A 15176-nucleotide genomic window follows, 5' to 3' on the forward strand; every position below is an offset into this window, starting at 1 on the left:
TCCCGGATATTGTCAGGGTCAGATAATATGCCTGTTGGTTCGACAGACATATTATCTGTCCATGTATGTCCAGCATTACATTTAGAATACATATTTGTTTACATAAGCTTGAAACCACACCCTGCAGTGTTTTATACTACCATCATTGAAGAAAGTGTATGATAAAGTAGTGCTTGATACTGGCAAAGATGAAGACTTGAGTCATCTTGCACCCGGAATTACATTCCCTACTTGGCAGTTGCTTTCCTACTGTACATCACAAGAAAAAGTAAAAAAAGAAAGCTTTAAAGGCACAAGGAGTTTTCTATAGTTTAAAAAGTAACACAGCTGATCGTTGTGGAAGGAATTGCTAAATGTACTTCTTTAGACAATTACAAAAGGAGTGAAAACCCAGCACTGAACGAGGTATAATAGATCCTAAAAATATGAAATACTTAATGTGTCATTCTGGAACCCTGTTACCCAGTCAGATTTCTCTACTAGAGATGTATTTACTAAAGTGCAGGTTTATAGAAGTGGAAATGTTGCCCATAGCAACCAATCATCGAGCACCTTCTCGAAGAGAATAGTTAGAATCTGATTGGTTGCTACAGGAAACATCTTCACTTCTATAAACCCAAACTTTAGTAAATATACCCCCTAGTGCAGGGGTGGCCAACCAAAGGCAGCGAGCCCAAATATATCTGTAGTCAAGTCAAAGAGCCAATTATGATGCATGCGCCATGGGGTGTGGCCAAACTGGCACAAGGCCACACCCCATTTTTGTGTGCCCGCTTTCGGTATGATGTTTGTAGGAGCATGAACATGTGTCACACCCCTATTTTTAGTCACACTGGGAGCAAGAAACACTGAAAAAAAAATCCAGATTTACATAATATACACTGAAACAAGCCAGCCTCCCCTCTTCACTCTGTGCCTCTCAGCATCCCACCTCTGTGTCTTTCAGCCTCCCCCTTCACACTCTGTGCCTCTTAGCCTCTCACCCTTCACTTTGTGCATCTCACCCTCACACCCTTCACTCTGTGCCTCTCAGCCTGTCCCCACTTCACTCTGTATACATAAAAATAAGATTTTAAACCTACCGGTAAATCTTTTTCTCCTAGTCCGTAGAGGATGCTGGGGACTCCGTAAGGACCATGGGGAATAGACGGGCTCCGCAGGAGACATGGGCACTAAAAAAGAACTTTAGGTATGGGTGTGCACTGGCTCCTCCCTCTATGCCCTTCCTCCAGACCTCAGTTAGAGAAACTGTGCCCAGAGGAGACGGACAGTACGAGGAAAGGATTTTGGAAATCCAAGGGCAAGATTCATACCAGCCACACCATTCACACCGTATAACATGGGATACACGAACCAGTCAACAGTATGAAACAAAACCAGTATCAGTCCAAAACTGATCCAAACTGAAAACATAACCCTTATGTAAGCAACAACTATATACAAGTCTTGCAGGATGTTGTCCGCACTGGGACGGGCGCCCAGCATCCTCTATGGACTAGGAGAAAAAGATTTACCGGTAGGTTTAAAATCTTATTTTCTCTTACGTCCTAGAGGATGCTGGGGACTCCGTAAGGACCATGGGGATTATACCAAAGCTCCAAAACGGGCGGGAGAGTGCGGACGACTCTGCAGCACCGAATGAGCAAACATTAGGTCCTCATCAGCCAGGGTATCAAACTTGTAGAATTTTGCAAATGTGTTTGAACCCGACCAAGTCGCTGCTCGGCAAAGTTGTAAAGCCGAGACGCCTCGGGCAGCCGCCCAAGAAGAGCCCACCTTCCTAGTGGAATAGGCCTTTACCGAATTCGGTAACGGCAATTCAGCCGTAGAATGAGCCTGCTGAATCGTGTTACAGATCCAGCGAGCAATAGTCTGCTTAGACGCAGGAGCGCCAACCTTGTTGGCTGCATACAGGATAAACAGGGCCTCTGTTTTCCTAACCCGAGCCGTTCTGGCCACATAAATTTTCAATGCCCTGACCACATCCAGGGACTCGGAATCCTCCACGTCCCTAGTAGCCACCGGCACCACAATAGGTTGGTTCATATGAAAAGAAGAAACCACCTTAGGCAGAAACGGAGGACGAGTCCGCAACTCCACTCTATCCACATGAAAAATCAGATAAGGGCTTTTGTGAGACAAAGCCGCCAACTCCGACACTCGCCGCGCCGAAGCCAATAACATGACCACTTTCCAAGTGAGATACTTCAATTCAAAAGTTTGAAGAGGTTCAAACCAGTGAGACTTAAGAAACCGTAACACCACGTTAAGGTCCCATGGTGCCACCGGAGGCACAAAAGGAGGCTGGAAGAGAAGCCAATTCCTTTTGAAAGAAAATGGATAGGGACGAAATCTGAACCTTAATGGTGCCTAACTTTAGGCCCAAATTCACTCCAGTTTGCAGGAAGTGGAGAAAACGGCCCAGATGGAATTCTTCCGGAGGAGCAGTCCTGGCTTCGCACCAAGATACATACTTCCTCCAGATACGGTGATAATGTTTCGATGTCACCTCCTTCCTAGCCTTTATCAGAGTAGGAATGACCTCATCCGGAATGCCCTTTTTCGCTAGGATCCTGCGTTTAACCGCCATGCCGTCAAACGCAGTCGCGGTAAGTCCTGGAACACACAGGGCCCTTGTTGTAACAGGTCTTCCCTGAGAGGAAGAGGCCACGGATCTTCTGAGAGCATTTCCTGTAGATCCGGATACCAGGCCCTTTGAGGCCAATCTGGAACGATAAGAATCGCCTGAACCCCTCTTCGTCTTATGATTCTCAGTATCTTTGAGATGAGAGGAAGAGGAGGGAACACATAGACTGACTGAAACACCCACGGTGTCACCAGGGCGTCCACTGCTACCGTCTGAGGGTCCCTTGACCTGGCGCAATATCTCGGAAGTTTCTTGTTGAGGCGTGAAGCCATCATGTCTATTTGAGGCAGTCCCCACTGACTTGCAATCTCTACGGAGACTTCCTGATGAAGTCCCCACTCTCCTGGATGCAGATCGTGTCTGCTTAGGAAGTCTGCCTCCCAGTTGTCCACTCCCGGAATGAAGACTGCTGACAGAGCGCTTACATGACTCTCCGCCCATCGAAAAATCTTTGAGGCTTCTGCCATTGCCACTCTGCTCCTTGTGCCGCCTTGGCGGTTTACAGGAGCCACTGCTGTGATGTTGTCTGACTGAATCAGAACCGGTAGACCTCGAAGTAAGGTCTCCGCTTGACGAAGGCCGGTGTATATTGCCCTTAATTCCAGTACGTTGATGTGTAGACAAGTCTCCTGGCTTGACCACAGACCTTGGAAGTTTCTTCCCTGTGTGACTGCTCCCCATCCTCGGAGGCTCGCGTCCGTGGTCACCAGAACCCAGTCCTGAATGCCGAACCTGCGACCCTCTAGAAGGTGAGCACTCTGCAGCCACCACAAGAGAGATACCCTGGCCCTGGGGGACAGGCGGATCATCTGATGAATCTGTAGATGTGACCCGGACCACTTGTCCAGAAGGTCCCACTGAAAAGTCCTGGCATGAAACCTGCCGAATGGAATGGCCTCGTAAGACGCCACCATCTTTCCCAGAACTCGAGTGCAGTGATGTACCGACACCCTGTCTGGCTTTAACAGGTCGCTGACCAAGCTCTGAAGTTCCTGGGCCTTTTCCATCGGGAGAAAGACCCTCTTTTGTTCCGTGTCCAGAATCATGCCTAAGAAAGGCAATCAGGTCATTGGAACTAACTGTGACTTCGGTAGATTGAGAATCCAACCGGGTTGTTGCAACACCCTCAGGGAGAGAGATACGCTGTCCAGCAACTGTTCTCTCGATCTCGCTTTTATCAGCAGATCGTCCAAGTATGGGATAATTGTGACACCCTGCTTGCGCAGGAGCACCATCATCTCTGCCATTAATTTGGTAAAAATCCTCGGGGCCGTGGAAAGCCCAAACAGCAACGTCTGAAATTGGTAATGGCAATCCTGCACCACAAATCTCAGTAACGCCTGATGAGGTTGATATATGGGGACATGGAGGTATGCATCCTTTATGTCTAGGGACACCATATAATCTCCCCCTTCCAGACTTGCGATGACCGCTCTGAGCAATTCCATCTTGAACTTGAACCTCTTTAAGTATAGGTTTAAGGATTTTAAATTCAGAATGGGTCTGACCGAACCGTCCGGTTTCGGGACCACAAACAGGGTTGAGTAATAGCTTCACTCTGTGCCTCTCAGCCTGCCCCCCACCCCCTTCAATCTGTGCCTTTCAGCCTACCGAATCCCCTTCAGGGACTCTTACACCTTGCTTGTCCATACTGTGGGAAAAGATCCATTGGGAGGAATTCAAATGTTTGAAAAGTCGGTTGGGAGTCTGATTTTTCTTGTCTATTAGATAGGAAAAAACAGACTCCCAACTGACTTTTCAAACAATTGAATATTTCCCACTGAGCGCTAAACTGATCCTCTCCTGTAATGGATGTGGTTCATTGGGTCGACCACGTTTGGCCGACATGAATTAGGTCGACATGATCACTAGGTCGACATGGAAAAAGGTCAACATGAGTTTTTTTTTTAGTTTTTTTCTCCTGCGGAGCCCGTCTATTCCCAGGTACTATACTGAGACCTGCAATTGCTTCAGCATGGATGTGTAGTGCTGCAGCTGCTTGGTCTGATACCCTGTCAGATAACATTGATTCCCTTGACAGGGATACTATTTTGCTAACCATAGAGCATATTAAAGACGTCGTCTTATATATGAGGGATGCACAGAGGGACATTTGCCGGCTGGCATCTAGAATTAATGCAATGTCCATTTCTGCCAGGAGAGTATTATGGACTCGGCAGTGGACAGGTGATGCTGATTCTAAAAGGCACATGGAGGTTTTGCCTTAGAAGGGTGAGGAATTGTTTGGGGACGGTCTCTCGGACCTCGTATCCACAGCAACAGCTGGGAAGTCGACTTTTTTACCTCAGGTTCCCTCACAGCCTAAGAAAGCACCGTATTATCAAGTACAGTCCTTTCGGCCTCAGAAAGGCAAGCGGGTCAGAGGCGCGTCCTTTCTGCCCAGAGGCAGGGGTAGAGGGAAAAAGCTGCACCAGACAGCCAGTTCCCAGGAACAAAAATCCTCCCCTGCTTCCACTAAGTCCACCGCATGACGCTGGGGCTCCACAGGTGGAGCCAGGTGCGGTGGGGGGCGCGTCTCCGGAACATCAGCGACCAGTGGGTTCGCTCACAGGTGGATCTCTGGGTTCTACAAGTGGTATCTCAGGGATACAAGCTGGAGTTCGAGGCGTCTCCCCCTCGCCGTTACCTCAAATCAGCCTTGCCAGCTGCTCCCAAGGAAAGGGAGGTAGTACTGGCGGCAATTCACAAGCTGTTCCTTCAGCAGGTGATAATCAAAGTTCCCCTCCTTCAACAGGGACGGGGTTACTATTCCACAATGTTTGTGGTACCGAAACCAGACGGTTCGGTGAGACCCATTCTAAATTTGAAATCCTTGAACACTTATATAAGGAAGTTCAAGTTCAAAATGGAATCGCTCAGGGCGGTTATTGCAAGCCTGGAAGAGAGGGATTTTATGGTGTCACTGGACATCAAGGATGCTTACCTACATGTCCCCATTTACCCACCTCACCAGGAGTACCTCAGGTTTGTGGTACAGGACTGTCATTACCAATTCCAGACGTTGCCGTTTGGTCTGTCCACGGCACCGAGGGTATTTACCAAGGTAATGGCCGAAATGATGATACTCCTTCGAAAGAAGGGAGTTATAATTATCCCGTACTTGGACGATCTCCTTATAAAGGCAAGGTCCAAGGAGCAGTTGTTAGTCGGAGTAGCACTATCTCGGGAAGTGCTACAACAGCACGGCTGGATTCTGAATATCCCAAAGTCGCAGCTAATTCCTACGACGCGTCTGCTGTTCTTGGGCATGATTCTGGACACAGAACAGAAGAAGGTGTTTCTCCCGGAGGAGAAGGCCCAGGAATTGTCATCTCTGGTCAGGGACCTCCTGAAACCAAAACAGGTGTCGGTGCATCACTGCACGCGAGTCCTGGGAAAGATGGTAGTTTCTTACGAAGCAATTCCCTTCGGCAGGTTCCATGCAAGGATCTTTCAGGGGGATCTGTTAGACAAGTGGTCCGGATCGCATCTTCAGATGCATCGGTTGATCACCCTGTCCCCGAGGGCCAGGGTGTCTCTGCTGTGGTGGCTGCAGAGTGCTCATCTTCTCGAGGGCCGCAGATTCGGCATTCAGGACTGGGTCCTGGTGACCACGGATGCAAGCCTCCGAGGTTGGGGGGCAGTCACTCAGGGAAGAAACTTCCAAGGACAGTGGTCGAGTCAGGAGACTTCCCTACACATAAATATTCTGGAACTAAGGGCCATTTACAATGCCCTGAGTCAAGCAGAACCCCTGCTTCAAAACCAACCGGTGCTGATTCAGTCAGACAACATCACGGCGGTCGCCCATGTAAACCGACAGGGCGGCACAAGAAGCAGGATGGCGATGGCAGAAGCCACAAGGATTCTTCGATGGGCGGAGAATCACGTGCTAGCACTGTCAGCGGTGTTCATTCCGGGAGTGGACAACTGGGAAGCAGACTTCCTCAGCAGGCACGGCCTCCACCCGGGAGAGTGGGGACTTCACCCAGAAGTCTTCAAGCTGATTGTAAATCGTTGGGAAAGGCCACAGGTGGACATGATGGCGTCCCGCCTCAACAAAAAGCTAAAAAGATATTGCGCCAGGTCAAAGGACCCTCAGGCGATAGCTGTGGACGCTCTAGTGACACCGTGGGTGTACCAGTCGGTTTATGTGTTCCCTCCTCTTCCTCTCATACCAAAGGTACTGAGGATAATAAGAAAGAGAGGAGTAAGAACTATACTCATCGTTCCGGATTGGCCAAGAAGAACTTGGTACCCGGAACTACAAGAAATGATCTCAGAGGCCTCTGCCGCTCCGACAGGACCTGCTACAGCAGGGGCCCTGTCTGTTCCAAGACTTACCGCGGCTGCGTTTGACGGCATGGCGGTTGAACGCCGGATCCTAATGGAAAAGGGCATTCCAGATGAAGTAATTCCTACGCTGATAAAAGCTAGGAAGGATGTGACAGCAAAACATTATCACCGCATATGGCGAAAATATGTTGCTTGGTGTGAGGCCAGGAAGGCCCCAACAGAGGAATTTCAGCTGGGTCGATTTCTGCACTTCCTACAGTCAGGAGTGACTATGGGCCTAAAATTGGGATCCATTAAAGTCCAGATTTCGGCCCTGTCTATTTTCTTTCAAAAAGAACTGGCTTCACTGCCTGAAGTTCAGACGTTTGTTAAGGGAGTGCTGCATATTCAGCCCCCTTTTGTGCCTCCAGTGGCACCTTGGGATCTCAACGTTGTGTTGGATTTCCTAAAATCACATTGGTTTGAGCCACTTCAGACCGTGGAGTTGAAGTATCTCACGTGGAAGGTAGTCATGCTGTTGGCCTTGGCCTCAGCTAGGCGTGTGTCAGAATTGGCGGCTTTGTCCTGTAAAAGCCCATATCTGATCTTCCATATGGACAGGGCAGAATTGAGGACTCGTCCCCAATTTCTCCCAAAGGTGGTATCAGCGTTTCATTTGAACCAACCTATTGTGGTGCCTGCGGCTACTCGGGACTTGGAGGATTCCAAGTTGCTGGACGTAGTCCGGGCCCTGAAAATCTATGTTTCCAGGACGGCTAGAGTCAGAAAAACTGACTCGCTGTTTATCCTGCATGCACCCAACAAGCTGGGTGCTCCTGCTTCAAAGCAGACTATTGCTCGCTGGATCTGTAGCACGATTCAACTTGCACATTCTGCGGCTGGACTGCCGCATCCTAAATCAGTAAAAGCCCATTCCACGAGGAAGGTGGGCTCTTCTTGGGCGGCTGCCCGAGGGTTCTCGGCTTTACAACATTGCCGAGCTGCTACTTGGTCGGGATCAAACACTTTTGCAAAATTCTACAAGTTTGATACCCTGGCTGAGGAGGACCTTGAGTTTGCTCATTCGGTGCTGCAGAGTCATCCGCACTCTCCCGCCTGTTTGGGAGCTATGGTAAAATCCCCATGGTCCTTACGGAGTACCCAGCATCCACTAGGACGTCAGAGAAAATAAGAATTTACTCACCGGTAATTCTATTTCTCGTAGTCCGTAGTGGATGCTGGGAGCCCGTCCCAAGTGCGGACTTTCTGCAATACATGTATATAGTTATTGCTTAACTATAGGGTTATTGTTATGAGCCATCGGTTGAATGAGGCTCAGTTGTTGTTCATACTGTTAACTGGGTATAGTTATCACAAGTTGTACGGTGTGATTGGTGTGGCTGGTATGAGTCTTACCCTGGATTCCAAATCCTTTCCTAGTAATGTCAGCTCTTCCGGGCACAGTTTCCCTAACTGAGGTCTGGAGGAGGGGCATAGAGGGAGGAGCCAGTGCACACCAGATATAGTACCTAATCTTTATTTTAAGAGTGCCCAGTCTCCTGCGGAGCCCGTCTATTCCCCATGGTCCTTACGGAGTACCCAGCATTTACTACGGACTACGAGAAATAGAATTACCGGTGAGTAAATTCTTATTTTTTTTGGTGTAGTTTTCGTCGTAAAGTGACGGGGAACCCCAATTAGTGCACAGTGTCCCCTCTCATGGCTCGCTGCGCTCGGCACAGGTTACCGTTCCCAATTGTAGTCCACGTGGATCGTGAAGTATGAAAAAGGTCAAAAAATGAAAAAAAATTGTGAAAAACTCGTCGACCTAATGACCATGTCGATCCAGTGATCATGTCGACCTAATGCATGTCGACCAAACGTGGTCGACCTAACGACCGCCATCCTCCTGGAACACACCAATGCTTTCTCCTGCAAGTTACCCTACACTTGCTTCTTTTACTTGTCCTACCTCTAAGCGACTCTATAGTAATGTTTTACCTATACTATATACTAATGCTATGCATACCTGCTGCTTGTTAACTGCGTTGTTTTACCATGTTTATATGTTGTACAACCCTACAGACACTTTGTGGGACCATATAAATATAAAAGAATAATAAAGTATATTATACATGGAGTCTTTCCATACATTGTTAGACAACTGTCAATTACACTATAACCTATAGCAATTCACATGAATTAAATAAAAGCCTTACTTTGTTAAAGGGTACTGCTGTCCTAATGCAGCCTGTGGATCTTGCTGACGTATGGCTCTAATTGCAGTTGGTGCAGTAAACATGGCTGCCACTCCATGCTCCGATAACACACGGAAATATGCAGATGCATCTGGTGTTCCAACTGGTTTTCCCTGAGGACAATTCGTAAAATCAAGTCAATTATTAAAGCAAATGTATCCAGAAACTGACAATTTTAATACCTTTCAATTAAAAGGGAAAATTTATGAGACGACATTCTGGCAGCCTGAAATATACAGCTACAAAAAAAAAAAAAACCTTTGAAGCTTTCTCCCACACACGTCTTTGTACAATACAGTGAAAGCTTACATAAAAAAAGTATCACATTGACTTCACCTATTTAAGAAACAATTCCTCTATTTATTTTGATAATATAAATAGCTCTCAGCAGGGTACTACAGCATTGGAGAGACTTTGCCAAAAATATTCAAAATTAAGATATAAGATCATTCCAAAATGATCAGATATATGATAATAGAGAAGCACAAATCCTGGAAAGGGTATATGTTCATTGCAAAGGCTTCAAAATGCCCTTAGAGTTCATTGCCTACAACACGCTGCTCCGATAATGGTTGTCAGATAAGAAGGCACTTATCAGAGCAGGTACTGCACAGTCAAATGTGACATTGAATCAGCGATTGCACTGGAGGTACAGTACATGGATCAACAATCTCAAAAGAATTAGACAAAAAGGGCAGTTCTGGGAGTACAGCAAAAAGAAAAAGACACATTGGCAGAGGTCAAATTCTGCCTACAAACTATTTGTAAATTGCTATCTAGATACTATGGGCAGGATGTAATGAAGTCCGAGTACAACTGCCATGCGGGAAGTTTTTTTTTTTTAAAGGGGCAATCATTTCCAAAGCTAAACCATGCCTTGTAAATGACTGCCCCTTTAGAAAAAGTCTCAGTTCGGCCAGCATCCCACACGGCTGCTGAACTCTGACTTCATTACATCCAGGCCTATGTGTGGTATTAAGTCTTGTGGTTTCTAGAACTTTTTGACCTGAAAGCGAATATGTATTTTTAGTAGTGATGAGCGGGTTCGGTTCCTCGAGATCCGAACCCCCCCGAACTTCACCCATTTTACAAGGTTCCGAGGCAGCCTCGGATCTTCCCGCCTTGCCAATATGCCATTTATGACACGGAGTCCAGTTCCTGATAGTGAAATTGAAGATGTCAGTGTTGAAGTACACCAGGATGAGGATATGGGCGTTGCTGGCGCTGGGGAGGAAATTGACAAGGAGGATTCTGATGGTGAGGTGGTTTGTTTAAGTCAGGCACCCGGGGAGACACCTGTTGTCCGTGGGACTAATATAGCCATTGACATGCCTGGTCAAATTACAAAAAAAAAATCACCTCTTCGGTGTGGAATTATTTTAACAGAAATGCGGACAACAGGTATCAAGCCATGTGTTGCCTTTGTCAAGCTGTAATAAGTAGGGGGTAAGGACGTTAACCATCTAGGAACATCCTCCCTTATACGTCACCTGGAGCGCATTCATCAGAAGTCATTGACAAGTTCAAAAACTTTGGGTGACAGCGGAAGCAGTCCACTGACAACTAAATCCCTTCCTCTTGTAACCAAGCTCCTGCAAACCACACCACCAACTCCCTCAGTGTCAATTTCCTCCTTAGACAGGAAAGCCAAAAGTCCTGCAGGCCATGTCACTGGCAAGTCTGACGAGTCCTCTCCTGCCTGGGATTCCTCCGATGCATCCTTGAGTGTAACGCCTACTGCTGCTGGCGCTGCTGTTGTTGCTGCTGGGAGTCGATCGTCATCCCAGAGGGGAAGTCGGAAGACCACTTGTACTACTTCCAGTAAGCAATTGACTGTCCAACAATCCTTTGCGAGGAAGATGAAATATCACAGCAGTCATCCTGCTGCAAAGCAGATAACTCAGGCCTTGGCAGCCTGGGTGGTGTTAAACGTGTGTCCGGTATCCACCGTTAATTAAGAGGGAATTAGAGAATTTATTGAGTAAGTGTGTCCCCGGTACCAAATACCATCTAGGTTCCACTTCTCTAGGCAGGCGATACCGAGAATGTACACAGACCTCAGAAAAAGAGTCACCAGTGTCCTAAAAAATAAGAATTTACTTACCGATAATTCTATTTCTCGTAGTCCGTAGTGGATGCTGGGGACTCCGTCAGGACCATGGGGATTAGCGGCTCCGCAGGAGACAGGGCACAAAAATAAAGCTTTAGGATCAGGTGGTGTGCACTGGCCCCTCCCCCTATGACCCTCCTCCAAGCCTCAGTTAGGATACTGTGCCCGGACGAGCGTACACAATAAGGAAGGATCTTGAATCCCGGGTAAGACTCATACCAGCCACACCAAACACACCGTACAACTTGTGATCTGAACCCAGTTAACAGTATGACAAAACGTAGGAGCCTCTGAACAGACGGCTCACAACAATAACAACCTGATTTTTTTGTAACAATAACTATGTACAAGTATTGCAGACAATCCGCACTTGGGATGGGCGCCCAGCATCCACTACGGACTACGAGAAATAGAATTATCGGTAAGTAAATTCTTATTTTCTCTAACGTCCTAAGTGGATGCTGGGGACTCCGTCAGGACCATGGGGATTATACCAAAGCTCCCAAACGGGCGGGAGAGTGCGGATGACCCTGCAGCACCGAATGAGAGACTCCATGTCCTCCTCAGCCAGGGTATCAAATTTGTAGAATTTAGCAAACGTGTTTGCCCCTGACCAAGTAAATGCTCAGCAAAGTTGTAAAGCCGAGACCCCTCAGGCAGTCGCCCAAGATGAGCCCACTTCCTTGTGGAATGGGCTTTTTCTGATTTTGTCTGTGGCAAGCCTGCCACAGAATGAGCAAGCTGAATTGTACTACAAATCCAGCGAGCAATCGTCTGTTTAGAAGCAGGAGCACCCATCTTGTTGGGTGCATACAGGCTAAACAGCGAGTCAGATTTTCTGACTCCAGTCGTCCTGGAAACATATATTTTCAGGGCCCTGACAACGTCAAGTAACTTGGAGTCCTCCAAGTCCCTAGTAGCCGCAGGTACCACAATAGGTTGGTTCATGTGAAAAACAGAAAACACCTTAAGGAGAAATTGAGGACGAGTCCTCAATTCTGCCCTGTCAGAATGAAAAATTAAGTAAGGGCTTTTATATGATAAAGCCGCCCATTCTGACACACGCCTGGCTGAAGCCAGGGCTAATAGAATCTTCACCTTCCATGTGAAATATTTTAAGTCCACAGTGGTGAGTGGATCAAACCAATGTGACTTTAGGAAACTCAAAACAACATTGAGATCCCAAGGTGCCACTGGGGGCACAAAAGGAGGCTGTATATGCAGTACCCCTTTTACAAACGTCTGAACTTCAGGCACTGAAGCCAGTTCTTTCTGGAATAAATTTGACAGGGTCGAAATTTGAACCTTAATGGACCCTAATTTTAGGCCCATAGACAGTCCTGTTTTCAGGAAATGTAGGAAACGACCCAGTTGGAATTCCTCTGTAGGGACCTTCTTGGCCTCACACCACGCAACATATTTTCGCCAATTGCGGTGAAAATGTTTTGCGGTTACATCCTTCCTGGCTTCGACCAGGGTAGGGATGACTTCATCTGGAATGCCCTTTCAGGATCCGGCGTTCAACTGCCATGCCGTCAAACGCAGCCGCGGTAAGTCTTGGAACAGACAAGGCCCCTGCTGGAGCAGGTCCTTTCTTAAAGGTAGAGGCCACGGTTCTTCCGTGAGAATCTCTTGAAATTCCGGGTACCAAGTCCTTCTTGACCCATCCGGAACCACGAGTAACGTTCTTACTCATCTCCTTGATTCTCAGTACTTTTGGTATGAGAAGCATAGGAGGGAACACATACCATGACTGGTACACCCACAGTGTTACCAGAGCGTCCACCGCTATTGCCTGAGGGTCCCTTGACCTGGCGCAATATCTGTCTAGTTTTTTGTTCAGGCGGGACGCCATCATGTCCACCTTTGGTTTTTCCCAACGGTTTACAATCATGTGGAAGACTTCCCGCTGAAGTCCCCACTCTCCCGGGTGGAGGTTATGCTGAGGAAGTCTGCTTCCCAGTTTTCCACTCCCGGAATTAACACTGCTGAGAGTGTTATCACATGATTTTTCGCCCAGCGAAGAATCCTTGCAGTTTCTGCCATTTCCCTCCTGCTTCTTGTGCCGCCCTGTTTTCGTGGGCGACTGCCGTGATGTTGTCCCACTGGATCAATACCGGCTGACCTTGAAGCAGAGGTCTTGCTAAGCTTAGAGCCTTGTAAATTGGCCTTAGCTCCAGTATATTTATGTGGAGAGAAGTCTCCAGACTTGATCACACTCCCTGGAAATTTTTTCCCTTGTGTGACTGCTCCCCAGCCACTCAGGCTGGCATCCATGGTCACCAGGACCCAGTCCTGAATGCCGAATCTGCGGCCCTTTCATAGATGAGCACTCTGCAGCCACCGCAGAAGAAACACCCTTGTCCTTGGAGACAGGGTTATCCGCTGATGCATCTGAAGATGCGATCCGGACCATTTTCCCAGCAGATCCCACTGAAAGGTTCTTGCGTGAAATCTACCGAACGGGATCGCTTTGTAAGAAACCACCATTTTTCACAGGACCCTTTGTGCAATGATGCACTGATACTTTTCCTGGTTTTAGGAGGTTCCTGACTAGCTCGGATAACTCCCTGGCTTTCTTCTCCGGGAGAAAACATCCTTTTCTGGACTGTGTCCAGAATCATCCCTAGGAACATTAGACGTGTCGTCGGAAAAAGCTGCGATTTTGGAATATTTAGAATCCACTCGTGCTGTCGTAGAACTACTTGAGATAGTGCTACTCCGACCGCCAACTGTTCTCTGGACCTTGCCCTTATCAGGAAAGCGTCCATATTTCTTTTAGGAAGAATCATCATTTCGGCCATTACCTTTTAAAGACCCGGGGTGCCGTGGACAATCTAAACGGCAGCGTCTGAACTGATAGTGACAGTTCTGTACCACGAACCTGAGATACCCTTGGTGAGAAAGGCAAAATTTGGACTTGTAGGTAAGCGTCCCTGATATCCAGTGACACCATATCGTCCTGGTTCGCTATCACTGCTCTGAGTGACTCCATCTTGATTTGAACCCTTGTATGTAATTGTTCAAATCTTTTAGATCTCACCGAGCCGTTTGGCTTCGGTACCACAATATAGTGTGGAATAATACCCCTTCCCTTGTTGTAGGAGGGGTACTTTGATTATCACATGCTGGGAATACAGCCTGTGAATTTTTTTCCAATACTGCCTCCCTGTCGGAGGGAGACGTTGGTAAAGCAGACTTCAGGAACTTGTGAGGGGAAGACGTCTCGAATTTCCAATGTACACCTGGGATACTACGTGTAGGATCCAGGAGTCCACTTGCGAGTGAGCCCACTGCGTGCTGAAACTCTTGAGATGACCCCCCACCGCACCTGAGTCCGCTTGTATGGCCCCAGCGTCATGCTGCGGACTTGGCAGAAGCTGTGGAGGACTTCTGTTCCTGGGAATGGGCTGCCTGCTGCAGTCTTCTTCCCTTTCCTCTAACCCTGGGCAGATATGACTGGCCTTTTGCCCGCCTGCCTTTATGGGTACGAAAGGACTGAGACTGAAAAGACTGTGTCCTTTTCTGCTGAGATGTGACTTGGGGTAACAAAAGTGGATTTTCCAGCTGTTGCCATGGCCACCAGGTCCGATGGACCACCCCTTTATACGGCAATACTTCCATGTGCCGTCTGGAATCTGCATCACCTGACCACTGTCGTGTCTATAAACATCGTCTGGCAGATATGGACATCACATCTACTCTTGATGCCAGAATGCAAATATCCCTCTGCGCACCTCGCATATATAGAAATGCATCCTTAAAATGCTCTATAGTCAATAAAATATTGTTCCTGTCAAGGGTATCAATATTTTCAGTCAGGAAATCCGACCAAGCCCCCCCAGCGCTGCACATCCAGGCTGAGGCGATTGCTGGTCGTAGTATA

At 47.7% G+C, this 15176-nt stretch overlaps 1 protein-coding gene across 1 annotated transcript in view; it reads right to left on the bottom strand.

Moving 5' to 3' along the window:
• The window catches only part of ACSS3 (acyl-CoA synthetase short chain family member 3), a 295452-nt gene that overhangs the window by 90454 nt on the left and 189822 nt on the right, over positions 1 to 15176 (bottom strand). Inside the window, exon 9 of the mRNA XM_063927708.1 lies at positions 9142 to 9293. Coding sequence (XP_063783778.1) covers positions 9142 to 9293 — 152 coding nt within the window. The remainder of the gene's footprint in view (positions 1 to 9141; positions 9294 to 15176) is intronic.

Source organism: Pseudophryne corroboree, chromosome 6 (assembly GCF_028390025.1).
Source record: "Pseudophryne corroboree isolate aPseCor3 chromosome 6, aPseCor3.hap2, whole genome shotgun sequence".
In the NCBI taxonomy this organism is placed as follows: Eukaryota; Metazoa; Chordata; class Amphibia; order Anura; family Myobatrachidae; genus Pseudophryne; species Pseudophryne corroboree.